This window comes from Triturus cristatus, chromosome 7, assembly GCF_964204655.1.
Source record: "Triturus cristatus chromosome 7, aTriCri1.1, whole genome shotgun sequence".
In the NCBI taxonomy this organism is placed as follows: Eukaryota; Metazoa; Chordata; class Amphibia; order Caudata; family Salamandridae; genus Triturus; species Triturus cristatus.
Genome location: NC_140590.1, coordinates 992,699,131 through 992,715,685, shown reverse-complemented (window position 1 = coordinate 992,715,685; position 16,555 = coordinate 992,699,131). Strand labels below are relative to the sequence as shown.

General features: G+C 40.1%; 1 protein-coding gene across 1 annotated transcript in view; it reads right to left on the bottom strand.

Moving 5' to 3' along the window:
* The window catches only part of FSTL4 (follistatin like 4), a 2,149,215-nt gene that overhangs the window by 1,906,861 nt on the left and 225,799 nt on the right, over positions 1 to 16,555 (bottom strand). Inside the window, exon 3 of the mRNA XM_085618028.1 lies at positions 10,003 to 10,036. Within this exon, the coding sequence (XP_085474154.1) occupies positions 10,003 to 10,036 (34 nt within the window). The remainder of the gene's footprint in view (positions 1 to 10,002; positions 10,037 to 16,555) is intronic.

Here is a 16,555-nt window from a genome sequence, read left to right as displayed (position 1 = left end):
TCCCACAAAGTTAATTCTGGGAGAGCACCACTGTCATGCCGTCACAATAGCGGAGATTTGTGGTGAAGTGCAGTGCCCATCATCCTTGCCCAGGTCTGAATGAGCATCATCAAGTAGTATTTATTTCTTATGTTCTGCAACAATCTGGCTGCATTGAGCCTGTGCACAGAACCTCTTGCATAAGTCACATCATATGTCTTTTTAGAAGGCTTTGATTTTGCCTGAGTAGTACAGCAGCTTCACATGTGTACAGCCACTTACTGGCCACAGCTTATGAATCTGGTGTCTTTCGAATCTTCCTCTGTGTTGGTGGCACCTTGCACCTGTTCTATCTAGCTATGCATCTAAAAAGGCGCTTAAATAGTGTGTCCGTAATGTCAAGATAAGGTGTCTTGCACTAGCCAAACAAGATTGAAGGACCACTGGCACAGCATCGGAGGCCGAAGTTAGACATTAATGTAAAAGGGAAGATTTTATACATTTTTATTACTTCAACAGGTTTTTTTCATAAATCAGAGTGACTAGCAGATTTCCCCATCTTTTTTGGGTCACAAAAGAGTTTTTCCGACCCATCATGCTTAATATAACCTGGCAATGGAAAAGAGTATACTTATGACAAAGCAAAGTTTAGAAACAGGATCGTGTTTCATCTATAACGCTTGTTTTCTCTGAATAAATGGTTTAGTGTACAATGCAGAGTACTATAAGATTATACTCTTGTGGCCGAGGCGTCAATATACAACATTTTAAAGACAGATCTTCTTTAGCATTTTAAATACACTGAAATCTGTTAAGGATTTTCCCAGACATTACTAAGTAAATTGCATTACAGAAATCAATGTCTGATAGATAATTTAATTAGATGCCACAATCTAATAAACAAGCGATTGATAAAAACCGAAAAAGTCTCTCTAGGATCTTTTAATAATAGAAACAAATGTTAGAAACAGCCACTGCATTGGTGCCTAGTGATAATGCAATTATGATGTATATATTTCTCATCACTGCTGATGATATTTAAGCCTGGCCCATCTATCTGGTCCAGTCCGTGAGGTTCCAAAAATTGGGAGAGGTATAAATAAGAATGATTTCCATCTTTGATGGATTCAGTTGACAGAAGTGTGTGTTCGTTCACAAGCCCAGTGCCATGGATAGTCTATTGGACTTTTAGTCACTCTCCAAATCTGCCCCCCCAAAAATGGGTATCATCTGCTTACACGAAAGTCTATCAGTCAAGAAGGAATCTACCCAGTCAAACATCCAGGTGCCAATATATGCCTTGAGCAGACACATGCACAAGATCTGGTGATTAATGGTGTTGAAGGCTGTCAACAGGTGGTTGCATAACAGGAGGCTGTGGGAAACTGCTTGGAGTTCCTTACCTTGCTCCTGCCTGATAGGTGAAGTTATTTTGTTCGGTGCAAATCAGGTTTCATGCAGGGTGCTTGTTGCTGCTAGACTCTTCTACAGGTTTCAGTATGTCTCCTGTGCTAGTTAGCCTCACCAGTGCAGGCAGTACTTAACTTGTGATAGAAAGCATGCCAGTACTTGGGACTCTGCTCAGAAGTGAGGGATTGGTGCAATTAAATGTGGGCATGCTGAATTCTAAGGCTGGTGGTCTTCAATCCACTTGCAGACACTCCCACTCTCTTGCAGGTTCCTGCTTTTTCCCTTTGTGATGATTTTGCCATCTTAATTTCAATCATCTTTACGATCTGTATGTTTTTCCCTCTCTGACATTCAGTAAGTCTCTGATGCCGAAAAATAAGTGCCGGTCCCCACAAATAAGAGACGGTACCCCCCACCCCCACCGCCAGCACCCATCATCTCAAATTAGGCCTTGGGTGCAATATAACCTCTATACAACCTGATCTTGGGTGGTTAGGCTTGTTTCTTACTTGAGTTGGAAATGATAGGTTGCAGGGGTTTGCTGGGGTCAATGCTGCTTCCAGGTGCAAAGTAGATCAAGTTTAGTACTTCAGAATAGAAAGTGATCTGATCAAGGAGAAAGTGGCTCTATATTGATATTGCTTTTCAATTGAACTCTTTAGAAGTATGCAGGAGTATATGAGTGCTGACCGTTGCAAATTTGCCTCATCTTTAAAGTCTCCCCAGAATGTTTGCCTTTTTCTTGACCCTATTTTTCCTGGAATTAGGACTTTGCACTTTAACACAGCTACTCATTGCCATTGTGCTCTGACGATAAAATGGAGTTGTTAAAATTGGTTTCACCCAGTTGCGCTATTTAATTGTCCTTGTAAGTACCTTGGAGAGAGTACAGAAAATGGCATGGAAGTTAGATGTCATATGTTGCATGGCAAAAGTATTATGTGGCACAGCAGGAGTGCCTTACCATATAATACTAGCACAATACACAAAGATGGACCCCAGGTATTTTCTCAGTACACCTTCTCTCAGTCCTGGTAGTGTGGCAAAAAGCAGACAGGCTACTTAGAGGAACATGTGTTAAGCATTTCACATCACCTAAAAGGACAATAAGTAATTGATAGGACGCAAGTGAAACCCAACACCAATTTATAAAAATAGCTCTGATTTGTATATATTTTAGACTTGAAAATGAAATCAATACATATAGTATAACAGGAGTTATCAATTTTAAAACATCCAATAAATCAGTAACATTAACGTTGCGGCCAATGGGAAAAACGCATATATGCAATCAGTTACTTAGAGACTGAGCTCAACTGAACCCACTAGGAGTTAAGGTCTTGTTAGTCCCTACACCAATTCATGACAGCTAGCACAATTTTACCTGGCTCAAGGGAGCGGGGTGAAAAGCTGCACTTTAGCTGTCAAAGGGAGCCATCAATCAGCCTTGCAGTATTGAAATGGATACCTTTGCTAAAAGGTACTTGCGAGGTAAGTTGAGCAAAAACCTTTGGAACTTTAGCAAGGAGCTGGCCCTGGTCCAGGAGTCTCCTGGCAGGTCCGATCTACCTGGTCAGGTGACTTGGGTGCAGAGGTGGTCGTGGCTAATCATGGTGCTCAAATGGATCTGCAGCAAGAGGATCTGAAAGGCATGCCAAGAGTGGGTAAAAACAAATGCAAGTTCATTATGATGGAGCCACATGGGTGGTTGGTCATTTGTGCAGGTGAATCTCTTCCTGTGAAGCATCGAGTGAAGCAGGTTGTAGTTGGACTGGTCATCAACAAGCCATGGTACCTGCAAGCACTCCGGTTGAAGAAATCTTTATCCAGAGGACCAGGAGATCATTGTAGAAAGTTAATCCTCACTGAGGGCAGGACTACAGTTCCCAGAAGCACCTGCCCAAGGACTTTGAGCAGACCACCGGATGGCTCAGGGAACAGGACTTCACGGTCATGGACTTATAGGCCTGTGTCTGTCGACTGCAGGGGACTAGTTTCTCTAGCCCAAAGGAGCTCTTGTAAAGTCTGGAATTTGCAGAGGGATTCCCCTTCCTTTTGTAACCAGCCTCTTGCCTTGGTCGAGTCAATATCCAGTGAATGCGGGGTGGCTGCCACAGGTGTAGAGCTTATCACCTATCTTCGTGGAGTCCTGCCTTGTCGTGGAAACAGGTCTCTTCTTGTTATCATGTTGAATATCAGGTTCAGGTGTCTGGGATGCCCCTTAAATCCTGGATTTAGTTGGTGTTAATGGGTGTGAGGACTAGTAGCAAATGGGTATCTAGTCCTGCGGCTAATCCACCTCAGTAGTCCTGACATCCTGTGGGTGTATGTCACTAAGACTAGTCAGAACCTGATTTCTAGCCTTAGTTCAAGATGGCCAAAACTCTCCTCGGCTGTACAACTCACTTGAAACACCCTAGATGTGTGATCAGCCTGCATAGCTAATTTCCAGCCTGCCCACAAAAAAACAGTGCATGTGGCAGAGGCAGGCTTTGTCCTTAAGTGGGAGACATGTTCCTTTGTCCACTGATGCCAGTGAAGTCTTTGATGCTCACCGCTGCACCGGTCTAATCACTAGCCAACCTGTGTAAGAGAAAGTGTCACCTCCTGCTCACACAGGTCTTTCTCTCTGGCCTCTGGGAGTAGAACACACTTCATAACATGAGGTCAGACTTCTGTCTTGGCGGCAAACCTTTGGAAATGCCCGCCAAGGCAGGAGAACACTTGGTTAACTTGGTGAACACTGTCTAAAGTGCCACCTAGGTAAATCTTGGTAAACCTAAACACCACCATTGTTTCTGGGGTTGAAAAGCACAGTGTTTGACATCAAACACAAGAAATCACAAGAAATCAGTCAGGCCATCATGGAGCTGGACATATAGTTAATGCCCAAACGCCAGTCCATGGTATCTGATGGACCGCTTGTCACTAGCAGCAGAATTACGTTAAGAAGGCAACCACAGTGCGATATATTCTTGCACATATATCACCACACTTATAATATTATGCACCCTGTCTCCTAGGCTATAGGAGGTCTGCCGTAGGGGTGACTGACATTTATAAGGTGCAGTGAGGTGACCCTGTCACACATGATGTGTGCAGGATCGAGCAGGCAAGCTGCTTGTGCATGACTGACATGCCAGACTTGCAGACTTCAGTTTTACTCGGGTCTCTCAGGGAGAACCAATAAGTTCTGCAGCCCTAGTACCCCTTTTACATCCCAGCCCTGGGTACCACTGGTACTACATACTAGGACCTCACAAGGGTGTAAAAGTACTTGCAAATTGGGTATACCAATTCACAGTTACAGTTTAAGGGAAAGAGCACTGGTGGAACCTGGTTAGCAGGACCAAGCACACTTTGAGATCAATTACCACAGCAACTAGCAGCAAAAAGTGGGGGTTGGGAGCATCTGCAAAAAATCTGGTTTACTACATCATATGTGGGCTGCACTGTGTATTTACACCACCCACATATGTTGGCTGTGCTCTGACTGGACTGCAGATCAAATAAATGTCAGTGACACAAGGCAAGGAAAATGTATTTGCCATGTATTGATACTCTATTTTTATATATTCATAGGTCCCTCTTAAAGTGTGCCTCATAATGCCATAGGACAAGATGCTAATATATAAAAAATAAGACTCACATACTGGTTCAGTATGCTCTCACAGTGAAATACAACCCATGACCTATTATACTTTGTAGACTTTGCTAAACCTTCCCCTGAACATGCCTCTGTGGGATTAAAGTCTTTAATTCCTATCTCTTCTCAGGAAAATTCTTCAAAGCTTTTCCTGACTTAATTTTCAAAATCTGATTTAATGGTGATATCAGCTTTTACCTACATTTCGTGAAAAAAGTAGAAATGTACTTTATGCTTCCTGTACCAAAGTTGGCCTAATTCAAGTTTTGCCACTGATGCCTTCAGAGTTGCATACACCTATTGGCTGAGACACTTAACATCTCTGATTTAGAGGACAATAGACTACATTTGGGTAAAGGAAGAGCCATTGCTATTAACTATTGATCACTTAACAAGGAACAGACTTGGTGCCTAGAATCCTGCCTTAAGGAGCTATGGGATGCCGCACTGACCAGTAGTAACTTTTCCAGTACTTTGGAGAAACAGTGGATTCTAGTACTTTTTTCCACTTCCAGAGGACCTGGACAAGATGAAGAGAGATGGCCAGGGAGGTAGCTGCTAAGGTGTACAATAAAACTAGGTTTCTTCCACTTGGAGCTTTAAATTGTACTTAAACTGGTTCACTGGAAGATTGTAATGTAGGTATTTAGCCTTGTAGAGACCTGTCTGGCTGGAGCTTCCAGCCTTTGGCCCCTAGAAAATGTTGGCTTCCTTAAAAAGTAAGTCAATCTGAAGCTAAAACCTTGGACCTGGGTGTGGTGGCAAATATATCAACATGTGAAGTCAATCTCAGTGGCTAAGAAATCCAGATGTGCCCTGCTCAGTGCATTTAGAGCAAAATCCAGTGACTTCTGTGCATGCTAGATGACCATGAATCTGAGTCTAAGGGATCATCGCAGGCTACAGCCTTCAACCTTGCCACACTGGAAGACTCCTTCCATTTCAGAGACAAGGCATGAAGGTAGAAACTTTGTCCGAGATCACCCACTTTCTCTATTGCAATCAGTCTGAAATTGCGCATAGGTCCTTGTCAACTGCAAACTATTGTTTTTGATTGACACTTTACTTTTTCATAATGCTGATCCCCCTTAATATATCATAGTGATCCTAACGCCTTTTTTTGCTCATTGAAGTTTTCTCTATTTTTCGAAGTTGGTATGGGAATTTTAGGGTGTTGTGTTCTTAACTTTCCTGATTGCTAGTGCTGTTAGAACACACTTCAGTCATGACTGCCTGCTGCTTGTGCCATATCTACCTGGGGTTGAGCTTAGATTCTCCCAAAACGGGATGTTATATTTTGGCATATATGGTCAAGAAGCTATGATAAATTCTATTTACATACATTTCTGGTGAAGTTACATTTGCCAAACTGAGATAAACATTTACAAGCTGATAAGTGAACAAATCATTTAACTCGTGGCTTTTAGGCACAAATTCAATGTAAGAAACAAGAGCATTCTTTTTACTTCCTACTCAGTTTCATACAGGTTCTCCAAAAGGAAAAGAAAAAAGGGATTTTACTAATACGCTGAAATAGTTACTGCGATAAATGTGATTCTTTACAATCGTGTCACTCCAGGCAGCATTCCAACCGTATTTGTTTGCACTCATATCACTTAGGGCTATGTCTTTCAAGTGTTTGAAAGAGCTGCCAAGAAAGAATAGGGGGATCTATTAATCTGTTTAATTAAGTTCATCCACTTCACATTATGCAAAGACAAATTAAGTAGGATGCCTGGAAGCACAGCAAACATCTGTCAAAGAAAATGAACATTCGTGATAACTATATATAATTCTCTGATGACTGATTTCCAGGCAGCCGCATGGAAGTACAGAGGTTCATGGAGCACCGACAAGCGGAGCATCATTTCAGAAAGGTGGTATTTGTTAAAGTAAGCATAGCCGGAAGTGGCACGTCCTTTGTGGCTACTGAAGTTAAAGGGGAAGACCTTCCCAAAATGTCCCTCTTGAAGCAACAGAACACCATTCTCAGACCATTCGATTTATGCACTAATAGCCTAAAAAGGTTAATGAAGGTTCAAACGCATGCCCACAAGCTATACAAACAGTGATAGTCAGAGGAACAAGTGCCTGAAGTATGCTGGGAAGCACATCTGGGACTTATGTAATCCGAGCTATGACACGGTAAAAAACAATATTAAAGCTCCCAGTATTCCAGCAAAGTGTAAAGCCACACAAATGAAAGGAATAACACAACTGGGAACTAATTGGTCAAGGAGAATGCCAATTACCACTGCTTTCAATATATACATAGTGTGGTATGTTCTCCCTATTTCAAGTTCTACACCTCCAATTGGGGGATAACATGAGAATTCTGCATAATTTTCTATGTTCCAAGTTGCAAATCTCAGAATGATGTCGTATTTCTACACACAAATCCTGCCTGGTCCCATAAATATGTGTGGGGGAAAGGATGGTATTTTCAGCAGGCCTGTATTTCTGAATTGAGTCTAGACTCCAGTTTGTGCCTGAATCAGGATTATAGGGACACTCTGATTAAAGTCCATAATTGTTGAGTTCTTCAAAATCGAGTGTATCCCCTTTTCCTAGCAAAGGGCAATAATAACTTCTTTAATGACTTGATTTCTCGTCCCTTTAAGAATAACAAGCCAAGTCCTGTTTTGCCAAAAAAAGTCTTGAGTATAGCACATTCACCAAAAATCCAAGGCTAAATGCACAAAAAGAATTGTTACAGTGGAATTTCTGCCTTGCAGTGTGACTGTCATCTCCCTTTGCGTTGCATGCCATTCACAAAGCTGTTCTAAAATACATACAAACAATTACAGTCCAACCGTCTCTTGAGTTTTAATGAGGCAGGAAATGGATTGTCGCTCCTATTAAAACGTTCTGTGTTCTGGTATGAAGCACTGCATGGGACAACAGACCATCTCAACGTTTCAATTTGCAGTGGGCCTCAATGAGAAATCGGGGAGTGCTTTGAGTTATCTATGAGGTCAGTCTGCACCTCCTAAATAACGGCAGATTGCACAACAAGAGTGGAAGTTGCCAAATTGGACCTCTTACATTGTTACTGCATGCCCTCCTTTGTGGGTGCCAAAATGTATACAAATCATTTGTGCATACAATTTAGAATTGCAAGGCAGAACCAATCCCACTTGCCTGTACCCTCTCCCTTGAAAACTGAAATGGTTTCCAGTGTTTGAAGTGTCAGACATTCCACACACAATTTTTTTTTTTATGTACCAGGCCCTTGGTTGACAAGTATTTTTGTGGGTGTGTAACCAGAATATCATTGTGAAAATGCCATCTGACAGACAAATTGTATGCTAAATGTCAGGCGACATTTCTGTTTAAGATGTTCTAACATACTCCTCTACTGTGACAATTTGTAAATAAATTCACAATCCTGCATTAGTGAGGAGAGAAATCTTTTTTTTAAAACATTAGTGTCTCCCCAACTATGACTGTGGAAGATTAAAAAAAAACCATTCAGTTCCATTAAAGAGGAACTAGGAAAAACAGTTACTATAAAGAAAAAATAGAAAACTTCATTCATTGTATTTTTAGTGTTGAGTACTGCAGAGCAAGGAAGATCCCTGACAGCCTGAAAGTTAAGTATGAATCAAAAGTCTTTGTGAACAATACTTAGTTTGAAAATCAGTGGTCCTATAACAATGATAAATCTTGCTGCGGCTGGAAGATGCTGATCACTGAAACGGCACAAGCCACAGCCACGATTCTGTTACAGCAATACGAAGAATCACAGATTTTCAACAATCATGTATTAACAAGTTTAAAAAAATCTCTGGGAAATATAAATGTCGACATTTTCTTATGTTGTTAATTTACTTCAAACAAATTGTAAAATAAAAAAAATAAAGATTATAAACATTCTGAAAAAGAGAAGATATAACCTTGTTAAAAATAACAACATTTTCAAGAGTAAAATATGAATTAAGGGGAATTCAATTAAATATTTCCGGTATCAAAAGATCTTACATCTTTGGATACTTTCAGCAATCAGTTAAGTAACTCATTTTTAAGTTCATGTGGTGTTTCAGTAAAGCTTCGTCATCTCATCAAACAGTTGATCAACATTTATTCTTCAAAACATTCGAGGAAGAGGGATAAAAGAAATAACTACAATTTAATCCAATCAAATTAAACAGTTGTGTGGTTTCAGCACATAAAGTTAGTAATGCCCTCGTGATAATAACATTAAAAAATTCTGAATGAGAATAATATATTGCACCAGACACTGCATCTACGTTAACTGTAAAGGGCATAAACCTGATCTTAAAACCAGAGATATGGCACATAAAGGGTGAAAACCTGTATGAAGTACCCTATCAGAGATCACATGAGGCGTACCAATCATAATGTGAAAAGCCAGCCAGTCCTATGATCAACGACTAACTAATTAAATCATGCTGTGCCCAAAAAAGGATGCACAATTAAACTCATAAACATATTGGCCGTAGGTCCAACTGAAAACCTGAGAATGAATGCTAATTTGACAAAGAAACATATCTTCTTAAGTCAATTTGATGCTAGAAACCTCATAGATTTTCAACTATAATCCATATGCGGTATTCTTCACCTATTGTCTATGCAGAGGGAGATACATCACACTGTATTTCTGAACAGGCACAATTACCATTAATTTTCCTAGATCTGCGGCCCGCCTGCACGTTTTAATCAAACCAAAGACTAACAAATGCACAATTCCCCAAGTTTGCTTGTACTGTTTGATATCAAGCAAACGGTTTTAAAATGCCAATACCTGGATTAAACTTGAGTTTCATGAAATGCTGCAGATAAATGTCACCAGCTCGGTACATAGAAATTCCTCTTTAAAATTCAGAAGACATCACTCTGCAGTGCTTTGTAAATTGATATAGTGCAGCCTTCTTTCAAATGTTACCGCCAGGCCACTTAAGAGGTACACAGTTAAGGATACTGAACCAACACAGTTATTCCCTTACCTTTATTCCTTGCAATGTTGAGTCTTGCTGATTCCTAAAAGGAAAAGGAAATGCAGGTAAGTAGAATGCATTGCGTAAAGTAATAAACAAGTCTACAACCAAAGAACCCAAATATGGCCACGATGTTAATGACATTTATACAGTGCAACTGTTACCCGGAGGTGTCCTGGCGCTACATGTGAGTAGATCTGAGGTTATGAGATAGTGCCACAATGCATACAGACATAAAACTTTGCTTAACGAATTAATGGTGTTGTTTTTAAACAGTGATATTTCACTGTTTTATTTGTTTGTATTATTGTTTATTGCCTATAATGTTGTTAATGTTAGGACGTTTTATGAAATATATGATGGCTAAGTGAGTATCGAAGGGATAACAGGCATATGTAGTAATTGTTCTTTTCATATAGAACTACATGAAGGTGACCCATATTAATTTTACAATAAAAACAAGAGTTATTGCTACGGTCTTTAATAAGATGGTGTAAATTCTCGAGAGACAATTGAAACGTATCAGCGCATTAAAGCTTAATTTGTGGAACATGTGGGCACAATAGATGAAACATTGGGAATTTATTGTGTGCCTACCTTGATTGACTTTCTACACAGATTGACAGTTTTTATGACAAAGTGTATTGTCTTATGTACTCTCTCTTGTTTGACTTTTAATGTGTAATATATTCATATAATTAATTTAATCGTGTTACATGACTTAGTGATTGCTAGATAAACTTGTTTTCAAACCAATATACCAGGGCAGGGGCACTTTAAATTGCTTTTAATACTATCAACTACATTTTTAATAAAACATTTTTGTATGCAGGTACCTGCGCAGTGGCACACCATATATATATATATATATATGTATTCACTTAAAAAACCATAGGTTTCACACATGTTATAGTTAGCTGGGCATTTCACTCGTGAAAAACCAATGAAATTCCCCCTTTATAGTTAGGTCAGATAACTATAACTCGCGCGACCGCCACTCTATCACAAGGATGATGTCATCGGTGATGTCATGAGTAATGCCACTGACCATGTCATGAGTGATGTAATATGTGACGTCATGAGCACTGGATTGCGGGCGCGCGAGTTATAGTTATCTGACCTAACTATAACGGGGGAATTTCATTGGTTTTTCACGAGTGAAATGCCCAGCTAACTATAACATGTGTGAAACCTATGGTTTTTTAAGTGAATTTGCAAGGTTTTTTAAATGCTAATTCCTAACTATAACGTGTGTGAAACCTATGGTTTTTTTCAGTGAATTTGTACGGTTTTTTAAATGCTAATTTATGTATTTATTTATTTATTTAAAGTTTTTTCACCGTGCGCGTACCGTGCGCGCACGGTGCACTTCGCGCACCCCGCGCCCACGTTACGTAGTTCGCGGAATTTTTCCGTTTCTACCGTGCGCGTACGCTACGCGCACTCCGCGATTTTTCGTAAAAAAATTACAATTCATTTTTGCCCTTGGGGGTCCTTCTGGGACCCCCTGACCAAGGCTAGGGGGTCAGGAACTGTCCAGCCTGCCCCCTTTTCACGTTATCCACCTTGTTTTTCACCCCCTCAGACTGCGAGAGACAAAATGGCGGCCGACATTTCCTGGTTTCGACCGATTCGAATGTTTACTAAGATCTAACAGCCAATCAGAATCGCGCTCGCGCACGGCAGCGTGCGCGTACGGTAAGCTTACGGTACGCGCTCGGAGCGCGCCTATAAATATATATATTGATTTAAATGCTATTTTCTCAGGAAATACTGAACAGATTTACACCAGACCTGCAAAAGGCACATCCCTGACCTGAGGACTACCTCTCTGCCAAATTTCAAGTAATTCTGTTCAGCCGTTCGGGCTGCAGCTTGGACTAAAGGTCCTATGGAAAAATGCATGGGGAAAACGCGTTTTGGGACCCCCCCTTTTTCTCAGCCCCCGCTTGACGAATCCCCCCCGAGACTTTCAGGGAAGGAGCGGAGCGGAGCGCCCCACCTATTTTGAAAATTTCGTGAGGATTTGTCAATCGGCGCCAAAGTTATTCAAAATAGAATGTTGCGGATTTCCTATGGAAACACGGTCCTAACTATAACTATCTTCTGGCGACCGCCAGTATATAATAACACCGAAGAAGGCGGTAATGCCAAAACGCGTCTGTTGGCCGGGGAGAGGGGTTCTGCACTTTAATAAAACATTATGCAAGAATTCCCATGGGTGCCGTCTTTTGTTTGGGACCTGGATTGTCTCAAGTGTGCTTCCATATATATATACAGCGGCAGGTGTTTAAATTGAATTGTGCGTTAACACCAGCGCGTTCTTTTCATCATCACTACACGCCACAGAAGAAGGGATTTGATTTTCCCGAAATGCGTCTGGCGTCTTATTCCTTGGAAGTGTATTTCCTGTGATGTCAGTTGTCAGCATGCACCCATATATATATGTGTGTGTGGGATTATATCTGAGTATGAGTGGTTTTGAAGACCTGGCTGTTTACCCATTGAGACTAGTTGTTTGAGGGCATGGCTACGATGTTATCCGCGTTAGCGCCGGGGCACCTCAGTTGAGGTAGCTGCGCGCTCTATAAATGTCTCTTATTATTATTATTATTATTATTATTATTATAAGTATGATGAATGTGGATTAAGGTGATTTCCCAGAGGGAATATATATATATTTTTAGTTTAATACGGAACCCTATCCCTTTGGCTTATAAGGGTCCCTCTCACATTATTTCTCTGTCTAAAGTTTCATTTCTAACATCAGTTTGTTCTAAGAAATATTCTATCTTTTCTTTTACAATGTTACTTGAAACATACAATGCTTCTTTGGAATAAATGTAGGACTTTCTAAACCTTTGAGACATTTTGACCATGCCACAAATGTATTAACCCAAAGATTTTAGAAGTGTTGCAAGCTCAGAGATGCTCAAACAACATGAAAATAAGGCCCTTCAGGGGTTGTCTTATCTATTTTGCCATTGTCTTCATACATTAATTGATTAATATTTTTCCATGATATTTTTAAAATCTGAGGTGTCAATACTCAATTGATATTGTACTCCGGAATTTTGAAAAAAATGCTGTTGCTATAAATTGCCTACTATTTGCATTGGGCGTTTTTCGGCCTTTTGTTGACCTGTAGCAGATACTTATCCTGTGGAGTATGGAAAGCTGAGACAGGCGCAGGTTTCCAGGTATTCATTGGGAATTTCATGCGATTATTTTTGAGGGTTCCTTTTTCCTGCTGAGCAGAGTTCCATATAGTAGAAGTCTACACATATGGAATGGAGCATCCTGTGTCATTTAACATCGTTTCCCTTCAGGAGCACAACATTTTTCTCAATGGAGATATTTCTTCCTGTACACTCCCAGCAAGTCTAGGCTTAATCAATTCCTCTTTCTGTCCTGGAAGATGAATTACTATAGACCTCGAGTTATTTTCCGACTCACCCTAGGAAAGAAAGAGTCAAATAGAGTCTGTGAATGCCCACACGGTTCATGCTTGCAGGTTTTCCCGGGCCTCCAAGGCAAGCCACGCCTTAAAATGCCCACTTCACACCCCTCAAGTGGGATTTAATACTGTTGATTTCTCCGCACTCATTACAGCGAAATGTACAACAGCAAATTGGTTTACACCCACCAGGAATCCCTTTATGAATTCCTGGCAGACGTAAAATTAGGTTTAAAAGCAAAAGTACATTTGTGGGATAGGCCCTTATGTTGATTTTGTTAATTCTTTTAAATAAACAAACAAAAGGTTTCCTTACTGTGCAAATTCATCTAACACTAACACCATGCCATTAAATCAACAACATTTGTGTCTGAATATATTTTGGATCTAAAACTTTTTCAAAATCATTTTGGAATTGAATATGTTTGGTTGTTCAGAAAAAAACTATATATTATTCTGCAGGAGAACAATTGCGAATACATTGGCAGGGTGCCATCTCTACGGGTATGTCTGTTCCATCATAAAATGTAATTGTTTTGTTGGAAGGACAGCAATTACTATCTTTATTCAGATTGATAGGTAAAGCACTTAAGCTTTTCTCTAGGGATTGCACACATTATTAAATCGTCTGCTTTTAACAGAAAATTCGCTAGTTTAGTTGACTTCATTTATGTCACCTCTCTTCCATATAGTAAAAAGTATTGTTTCACCAATTATCTAGTAAGTACTAAACCCCCATATACCATGGAGAGAGGAAGGCTTGCGTGATGCATGCAGTGGGAGACCACCCAGTAACAGGTGCAGCATAAATAAAGAATTTCAAGTGAACTAGATTTCAGCTAAATTTAATGCAAGTAACTTATGAAATCTTCATGCAACTGATAAAGCGCCATGATGTTTTGAAAATTGTAGGGGTGCATCATAATCATGGATAGTCTGCACCCGCATATATTCTCGTGTTGTATTAAAAGGTGATCATTAGAATTGTGTATTAACAATTTGTGCATGTGCTTCAATAGAAACTTCATTTGTGCCATTTGAGAAAGCAAAGTAGCATTTAAATGTGATTATGTAACTTTGTTGTTCATTGCAAATGCCTAATGAATTAGTACGTGTGAAATGTAATGCATTAGATTTAAACGTGCACCATATTAACGTCTGCATATGTAGGTAATGATTAATCATGCCTTTAACTTGATGAAGAGTAGTACTTACTGCTGCAACATTTATTAATGCGTGTAATTCTTGATGCGTAAAGGCCTAAATGAATGTTCACGTTTTGCTATGAAAGGCATATTTGCGTTTCTTATGTTAACTCAATTGTGTAGGCCCGAAATGTACTTTCCCTGGTCGAGCTCTCATTTGGAGTTAGGCAGCTAAATTGCCTGTGCGTGCAAGGTTTTTCTGTTCTCATGCTTCTGTTGCAGGTGCAAGGACACCGTCTTTGTTAGTTAGACTGATGGTCTTTGTTTTAGGAGTTAGGTATGGAGGCAGCTCGCAACAGTGTATCCTGGAATGCTTATAATTGGAAGAAGCCTGAGACCCAAGGACATACCAACTGTTGTTGGACGAAATACAAGTTTGGTGGAAAATTACCTGCGAGAGGTACCTAGCCAGAAGAGGTGTTCCATAGGCATGTCCTACCCTATTGTGCATTTTGTATTAGGGACAGTGCCCCGAGGGTAGAGAGAGCAGATGGAGCAGAGAGCCGTTAGAGGGTAGAAGGAAAGGATCGATACTGAGAAAGGAGACTTAGAACAAATCTGTAGCTTTGGCTACTTACCCGTAAATTGTGAGTTTACTTCTTAGGAAGTCTTCACGAGCTGACACCTTTTCTTGATCTTGCTTTGGAGATGCTAAGTAGGGATGTCATCTTGGTGATAGAGTGGGGACAGATTAATGGATTTCTTCACAGGTACTAATGAAGACTGATTTAGATGTTGGAGCAGTTATCGCTTGTTTAATATTTCTGGAGATTCTTATTCTTTTTATGCTTCACCAAATTAGATTGGTACGTAGAATGAACTTTGTATTAGTGCCCTTGTATTTCTTTAACCTCGTCATGAGGTGCTTGTATGTCCAGTTATTTATGACTTTGTAATAAATTCCCTAAACTTTTGATCGGAGTTAATGATCCTTTCGAGTCCGAAGTGATTAGTCCATTGATCTAACTTCTAATGAATTGTTTTTCTCCCCTTTACACTTCACAGTAGGTAAAAAGATCCAGTCGGCCGAGAATTCCCTAGGAATGGTAACATAAGATCAGATAAGAATCCGACCTTATCACGGCTCTGGATAAAATGGGCCACTGGTAGGCTGATAACTGTGCTGGATTAAAGCTCCTGTTTTCGGTCCAAACAAAATTTCAAGGTGGTAGCTCTTACTGCGCACAAAATTACACGGTGTGATAAAACCTTAGCATAATTTCACATGCTAAAAGCCTTTGTAAAATGGTCCAGTAACTGTCACAGAAACATGCAGAAATAGTTGCCGTAATGATACAACCCATATATTATTCCAAATGCCATTCCAAAATACTCATATTTGCATGGTATTCGTTAGGTGATGCTCGAGAAATGTTTTCCTTGGGTGTGGAATTACCACCCACCATTACTGGGCAACTATTGATCAGGACCAAATGTTTAAAAAAAAACATTTGTAAGAAATCTAGGTCTGAGAGTCCCAGGCAGTCAGAAATAATGTAACCCTCAACTCTAACAACTAGGGTTTATAACCCTGCATAATTTGGGTACAGCAGGCTAAAAAACTGGAAACCAAATAAACTTTTTAGCACTTGACTCTCAGAGTAGTGAGGCAGAGAGTCCAAGTCTTACTCGGAGTTGGTGCCACAGGCCACACACTCAGAATTTAGGAATACAACAAGCAATACTTAATAAATAATTTGGTAACTTTGCTGTCCTTCAGCGCATTTTCTGATAAAAAGGAAACATACTTTATTACACACAAAACCAAATACTAATCACAAATTAACAAATATGCACTCTCTTCGGAAATGCCAATGCTGACCCGCCAGAAGCACCTTTTCAACTTACAGGTAGTGCAAGCAATAAAGAAAGGTCACACAGAAGTAACCCCCCTGCATGT